The 7,890-nt window shown below is 44.3% G+C and overlaps 1 protein-coding gene across 5 annotated transcripts in view; it reads right to left on the bottom strand.

Annotated features, from left to right (window-relative positions):
- Positions 1-580: 580 nt before the first annotated feature.
- The window catches only part of LOC109517467 (uncharacterized), a 24,644-nt gene continuing 17,334 nt past the window's right edge, over positions 581-7,890 (bottom strand). The window contains exons 4-5 of one of the 5 annotated variants that reach the window (XM_019872651.1): positions 4,945-5,053; positions 581-2,073 (exon numbers count right to left, since the gene is read on the bottom strand). In XM_019872651.1, coding sequence (XP_019728210.1) covers positions 4,955-5,053 — 99 coding nt within the window. In that variant the 3' untranslated portion in view covers positions 581-2,073; positions 4,945-4,954. Of the gene's footprint in view, positions 2,074-3,252; positions 4,625-4,944; positions 5,054-7,890 lie in introns of those variants that run through there. The other 4 variants (XM_019872652.1, XM_019872653.1, XM_019872654.1 and 1 more) reach the window with 4 other exon arrangements.

The raw sequence follows: 7,890 nt of genomic DNA, 5'->3' as shown, positions 1-7,890 counted from the left end.
TTCATTTAAAAAAAATACTTTCCACTCCAATACTTAGGTACATTCAATATCAGAAAATTATTTTACATACTTCAGTACAGGCAGGTGAGTTCTCACATCCGCTGGGGTCGAAGGCAGGATCATGGAAGAAAAAAAAAAATAAAGGCAATTGTTAAGCAAAGATATCATTTATTAATTGACATATGATGAAAAAATAATTACCATCAACCCTGGTTGAAGGGGGGTGGTGGTGGTGGTGGGGCATCGGGGACATTACTGAACCCTGCTGGGGCCCGTACTAGCTACCAGCCAGCATTAGCTAGTAAGCGGGCGCTATGAGGGGATTCCCGCCACAGTGTTGTTGCGGTTGTACTTTCGTCACTGACATGGGCCAATGTCAACCGTCTATCGGGGGCGACATTCATCTTAGGGCGGTCTGCAATTACCTGGATTGCGGCGTCCCGATGCAAATGTTAGCTACTTTAAGACTTAAAAAAAAAAAAAAAAAGTTGGGTGAACTAAAAAAAGGGCAACCAATGATAAAATTTGAAGTTGGGCAATTCAATTATATATTTTAAGTTTTGCTGTTTTAAAAGGTGACTTTTTTTTACAGAACTGTTCTCTCTTGCATTGTGCAACCACTCTTAAAAATATAAGTCAACTCAGCAAATTGTTTTGAAGCAGACAACTTGCTTGTGACTTTAACCCCGACCAAAGTTACATTCTATAAAGATCCTTTTTTTTTTTTTTTTAAAACACAAGTATCACTTTCAGGTACTTCATACAAGACTGTCTCAGACTGACTCAACGCACATGCGCACACGCGGGATCAGGTGCTCGCCCTGCAAAGAGCACGGACACAATCGCCTCTCTCTTTCAATGGATGGGAGAATTCCGAGCCTGGCGTCAGTGAGTCTGCTCAGCTCCCCAACCCCCCCTCCTCCCCGACTTCTCTTCCACTCCCTCCCTGCCTCCTCCATGCAGCTGGACGCAGACAATCAAGCCATCAACAATCGCCACGCATAATGATCACCAGCCTCCTCCTCCTCCTCCTCTTCTTCCCTGCTCAATCAAATTACAATGCTAGGGTCGTATATTTCACAGGCCAAACATTTCCAAAAATGTCACCAAATGAGCTTGAAGGCAGTTGAAACAACTCTTGATACTACGATAAAAGGTCAGCTTACTCACCCAAAAAAAGTTGTGGCGTCTGCAAAGACTTCTGGTGATATGCGGTGATGTCATCGATGTGTGTCATCCTGGGAGGTCACGATGCTTTTATACGAAAAGATCACGTCAAATCGCCACGTTGGAGCCAAAACAGAAGATCCAGAAATTATCTCGTTTCTCACACAGCCACACAGCATCTTCCGCAAATTTTGATAATCCGATGGGGGCTAGCTAGCGCGTAGTATGATAGGATTTTGATGGTTTTCACAAAAAGACCCACAGTATCATGATTTAGCGATCGCCCGATAAGGGCCGCATTTTCATTGGTGGCTTGAAAGGGGGATAAAAACTTCACTAAAATGACCATATCGTTAGTTCCACTTACAGTGATACTGTAGCAGACCGGGGCCTATGTGGCAGCCATGTTGGCAGGGGCAATGCCTGTACAGTGAAAATTAGTTGTAGCTTGCTCATTTCTCAACCAACAGGGTGTTTCCAAAAGTCACGACTCACTTCCTTTATTCTCTTTTGTTTCAGGAATCAATCGGCCAGTTTGTGAGGCCATCAGCATTTGACAGCATAGGCACAATTTCAGCATGTAATCCAACTTACAATATCCATGGCAAGTTTCTCAAAATAAACCACGCAACTCGCCGTGGCGACTACAACCACTGATGAAAACACCGAACGCCTTGAGCTGTCATTTGCGCAAAGCCAGTGAAAGTCTATCCATCCGGAGGGCTGCAGTACACGGAAATGGACAGAACTGCAGTCGAGGACAGAAAATCTTTTTGCCAGGTGGCAATTTTGCAACGCTGCTCCAATATCAATTGGCAAGCCAAGGGCAAGGGAATGATATGCTTCCTCAAACTGCAAAGATGAAGCTATCAAATGCCGATGGCCTCACATCTGTCCAATTGATACCTGAAACAAAAAAAGGAAGTGTATAAAGACATTTGGGACACTCTGTGTTATAACCACTATATATAAATATGATACTATAACTACTGCACCCAAAAAAAATCTGACAAATAAGTGGGACTGCAAACCCGGAACCCAAGAGATATGTAACATCTGAATTCAACATTATTGATATTCGATGGCGGGATACCAATAGTTAATGGCCAAATACAACGTTTTACAGTGTTTTCAGTGCATAAATACAGCTTTTTTTGGTTTGTTTTAGCATAAAAAATATTTTTGAGCATATAATTTCTCTTGCGACAGGACTCACAATTTATAGATTGTATCTTTAGGGTGGGTGAGTGTTCGAACACAGAGGTAATTTGTCTGAAAAAAAAGTTTTGTTATGATTTCCCGCTAATTCTGAAACATGCTGAGCGACGATACAAATACAAGTTTTATGGATGTTTTCAACACCCAAATCATGTTATGGGAAAAGCTGCCTCACATGCAATTACAATCATGTAAAATGAAATGTCTCCTAGCATGGAGTTGTTTTCACGGTAAACTCCAGCTTAGACATGCAGAGTGTACAAAGCGCATGCCTGTCATCCAGGGGCTCCACTTCCACACCGGTGTGGCTTCACTGCGTGGGAACGTGGCTGTTGATGTAGTCACGTGACCCTGCCCGTGTCCTTGGACGGGAATATTTGACACGCGCGAATAAATGGAGGCAAAGCAACTTGTATGGCAGGTGGCAAGGGAGGGAAGGGGGCGGCAAAAAGCCACGACCATGCGGGGGCCAAAACAAGCATTTCACAATGTGACTCAGCGATGGAGGCTACCAGCTGCTGGTCACACTTTTGTTTTGTCGCTTGAATCGACCCTGAATGGAACGGTCCGTGTAGTCGATAGCCATCCGGTGATCATCAACACCTGGCTTTTGTGTTAGCTCCAGTTGCTAAGTTGTTAGCCTTGTCAAATTGGTGTGCAAAATGGTGACTTCAGTTTGAAATTCACACATTCACGTATTTTGATACAACCACGGATTTCACTTATTGTGGGGGTGGTCTGGAACATAACCCCGCGATGGAGGGGGGTTTACTGTACAGTGGTACCTCTACTTATGAAATTAATTGGTTCTGGAAGAAATTTCTTTACTAGAAAATGTTGTAAGTAGAGGCGCGTTTTCCATGTAAATGTCCTAATTCGTTCCAACCCCCCCTAAAATTCAGACATGTTTCCTCAAGCATAATTCGAAAATTTCGGATGAAGAGACGTTAGTAAGTAGAGGTACCACTGTATACGAAACCAGAGTACCTCAACCAGGGTGGGATTTCAAGCTCCAAAATGCTGTTGTCGTGCAAAGAATTGGCCAAAATGACATTAAAAAAAAAAAAAAAAATTCCATTAAAAACGACCTGGATCAGTCAGAGAATTCGCGTCAACAGAGATGCTCGCCACTACAGTAGGTTACGTTTTCAGGCTCTCAAAAGACAGCGATCCTGTACAAATGTAAATATAATGTCATGTGTAAAAGCCCACCGAATGAGCGAGCATTTTCGCAGGGATGGCCGTAACTAAGCTTTATCAACAGAGACCACCCTCTTTTCAGGCTGTGGAAATGTAGTTGCCATTGTACAAATGTAAACAAATATTCAACATGATAATTTTAACCAATATTAGTTGAGATTCTTGTGGAAAAGCCTCCTGGATGAGTTTGAGCGTATTTGTGGTTCACCAGAGACGCCCCTCGCCAAAGATTTTGGCCTACTCTATTTATGTTAGTTGTTTGTCAAAGAATCTTTAGGCCTTCTCAAAGCATTACTCTGTGCAGGTGATTTAAAAACGTGCGCGACAGTTAAGACTGCTGTCAAATGTTCTTAAAATCTGCTTGTTTGTTTCTTCACCAAAACCTAACCCCCCCCATACAGATCCCTCTTCATTAGAATCCAAGCCCGCAGTGAGATGGGGCCGACACGTGACATTTGAGTCATTAGTGGGATTCATTTAACGCACGTGCTCTTCCCGCAGACAACCGTTGTACAAGATTATTAGCAGACATAAAAGTTGATTAGATCACGCGACGTGTGTGAGTGGATTCCGTCACACATCACACACACACACGCTGGATGGGGATCAGACTGGACGAAGAGGCCAGCTTGCCTTTGTCATGTCTGCACACGCTCCATGTGCTGTTTATTCGCCCGTTCCCGAGAGAGCGCAACGGAGAGAGGGCCCTGCCGCGCTTCCATGAATGGTCATCCATTCCGTTCGGTGCGGGTTAGCGGTCGATGCTGTTTTCCTTCTGCCCTATGGGCAAGAATGCAGAGAGGCCTTCAATGAGCGGAGAATTTACTGCAAGTGGTTCCAATTTAGAATATCTCGCGGTGGGTGTGTGCATTACACTTTTAGATAGAATGACAGATATTTAATTGCGAGATGATAGCTAGCTAGCTCGCTACCTAGCTAGCTAACATCCAGATAGATAGATAGATCCTGTGATGCGACAGGAGTCCAGCTGGGCACACTTCACAGAGGCACACTGCATCCCTGGTGGGTATGTCTGCACCTGTGTGTGTGCGTGTATCTAGGTCAAGTGGGTCACAAAAAATCTTAGACCATACATATATGCGCGCGCGCGCACAGCCACACCCACACACACACCCACACCCACACACACGCGCACACACACGCGCGCATTGGGATGAGTATACATTTAGTTTCCGTCAATCTTGTGTTGATAATGAATTGAAGCAGTGGGGACTGAAGACATCATACACAGCTGATTGCCCCCAACCCAACACTCCACACACACACACACACACACACACACACACACACACACACACACACACACACACACACACACACACACACACGTGCACTTACCCAATCTGGGTCAGTGGTGCCCCTCTTGGTCACCCCTGTCGTAGTCTTCCAGATGGAGGGGGCAGAGTGGGAGAAGAAAGGTCTGGGATCCGAGTGACCTGATTAAAAACTACACACACGCACACACGCACACACACACACACACACACACACACGGACCACAAAGCTGCTTGGCTTATCAAACCCCCCCAAACCTTGACTTTGCTACTGGACTCTCTAGTTGTCTAGTAATGTTTGGGACACACTGCAGTAAGAACCCCATATCAGCCCTGTGTGTGTGTGTGTGTGTGTTTGTGTGTGTGTGTGTGCGTATTGTTTTATCACACACACACACACACACACACGGACCACAAAGCTGCTTGGCTTATCAAACCCCCCCAAACCTTGACTTTGCTACTGGACTCTCTAGTTGTCTAGTAATGTTTGGGACACACTGCAGTAAGAACCCCATATCAGCCCTGTGTGTGTGTGTGTGTGTGTGTTTGTGTGTGTGTGTGTGTGCGTATTGTTTTATATTATGGACATTTCCTGCACACATTCTCCAGCTGCACTGTCACTTACTGGAAATACGCTCCTTATTACTCAAGAGTGCTAAAAATACAGCTTCCACCAGAGTAACTCAAAGAGGCCCGAGGAAGTTGTGTCTCATGCATTCGAATGCTGTGAGTGTCGACCTCCACCAAGGCCACAACCATTTGAATTTGTCCATTTGTTACACACCTCCTGCACATGCGGCCATTTAGTTCTCAAGCTGCATGCAGTATTCAGTGAGAAACAAGGGACACAAGTCGACTGTCAAACGAACCATAAAACAACGAGAATTACAAAGTATTTAAAACAACCAGGTACAGGAACTTTGCCTGAAAGTCCGCTGGCTTAAGGCTAACACATCATGAAAAACACAAAAGAAAAGCTAACATATAGGATCCATGTCACTGTGTCATATCGTCTAAGAAAAAGGTCTTACTCCTAATGAAGCTTAATAAGGCACTGAGCTCCCTCTGTCTGTCTCATCTCAACTCAACTGCATTTGTAGAGCACATTAAAACATGTTTCCTTAAGATGGAATGCAAAGGAAGCAGGTACAATGAAAACAGCAGAGGCCTCAGAATTGAACCCTGTGAGACACCACATGACAGAGGAGCAGTTTGTGACTCAGAGCATCCAAGCCTAACACAAAAAGTTCAGTCAGCCAAATAAGACCTAAAACACCCACACTTGAAGGAGCAGCACAATATCCATTGAATTAAAGAGGGGGAAAAAAATGTGTCCCAAACCGTTGAATGGGTTTATATTCTATTTAATTATGTCTTTTTTTGTGTGTTTAAGAGGCTGGAATGGATTAATAGCATCTCATCCATTACAATGGGGAAGGATGATTTCAGATCTGGGTGTGTGAACTTTAATGACGTCACATAACCTGTTGCTTTATTTGTCCCATTCAAATCGTAGAAATTTGAGAGGTTGCTTATCTCATCTGCAATTTGTGTTCCTCCCGTGCCCCACCCCCTTGCTGCAGACGTCTGGAGGGCAATAATTAACTCACTTAAGTCCCGCTACGCGTTGACACAGGTGAGCAGCGCTATGGTGGTTAAACACTCATTATTACAACACACACGCGCACACACACACACACACACGCACCCGCACACAAATGTGACAAAGCGCTTAGGCGCGTCTGTCACATTGAGGCCCATTCGGTCCCTCCGGTCGCCGTATTCTCGCTGATTGGATAAGGCTGACGCTGGCCCCGTCCATACAATGTGATCAATTTAACACGGTCGTCGACTGGCTTTTGTCAGGGCCTATCTCTCTCTGGCTTGCGACGCGTCCTTCACTCTGAAGCTTATCAGCGGTCTTTCAAGTGCCGCTATTTATTATCTCCTTTCCAAGCTCGTCTTTTACCCTGTCTGAAAACCTCATTCACACACAGCCTGTTCACATTTGAGCTTCTTTTTAAGATGCACTTCTGTGCCTTTCGAAACCAGTTATAAGTGCAAAAAAAAAAAAAAAAAAAAACCCCACAGTGTCATCCAACAGTTGTGCAGGGACTTTCAAACTGGTGTGTGCGCACAAATAAGCTTTTTCCTCAAAATAAATGAGTGTGACTGCCTGGGCGTGAGCTGTGGCTGACAGCAGGTTCTGCATTTGTATGGGCAATGTGTTTGTTTTACTGTTGTCAATGTGTTTAAAATTCATCTGATGGAGCCTTGATATACGTCTGCGGCTTCCTTTTTCCACATGTGAGGCCATTACAGTTAATAAGTACTAAGGAAATATTGATAAATATGACGAATGTTTAGGCTTGGACCACTGTTGTACATTTCAAAAATATATATCAGTTTGTTTCTTTTTTTCATGAAACGTAGATGATACGGACAATGATCCAACCTAAGAAACGAAAGATGACCATCATGGTCTACAGTGGAACCTTGGTTTAACGGACCCAGAATGCCAGAGGCAACAGCTCGAAAATATCCTTTCTAAAGTAGCTGTGTAAGTGTGTTAGTTCCAGGATTGTCCGCGATTACGATTACGATAAAAATGAAGATATAAATCCCTCAGATTTCATTGCAGTCTTAAAACTCTCCTGCAAAATGACAAAAATGGAGTTAGTCCACTCTATCTCTCAGTGGCTCAAATATCCGATGTAGCGCGATGTTGCAGTAGCTGAACCGTGATATAGTTGAGGAACGTGGTATGTAAAGTCTTAAACTGTCATTACTGGCACTAATGGAACCCACAGTGTTAGATAATGACCATAAAAGGAGCTTTTGGGGTTTCCAGATGACCACCTCTCTCTTTTGCACAACAACACGGCGATGTTAGGCTAACCTCCTGCTGACTTAGCCACAGCATCTGGCAAGCGTTAGGCCTCACCTGAACTCTTTGCGGTGAAATCCGAGCGCCGCTCATACAGATACGGCTGCCAGGCCGCGTGTTTGT

The sequence above is a fragment of the Hippocampus comes genome, unplaced genomic scaffold (assembly GCF_001891065.2).
Source record: "Hippocampus comes isolate QL1 unplaced genomic scaffold, H_comes_QL1_v1.1 scaffold92, whole genome shotgun sequence".
In the NCBI taxonomy this organism is placed as follows: Eukaryota; Metazoa; Chordata; class Actinopteri; order Syngnathiformes; family Syngnathidae; genus Hippocampus; species Hippocampus comes.
The sequence above is the reverse complement of the archived record's forward strand: the minus strand, read 5'-3'. Positions and strand labels throughout refer to the sequence as shown.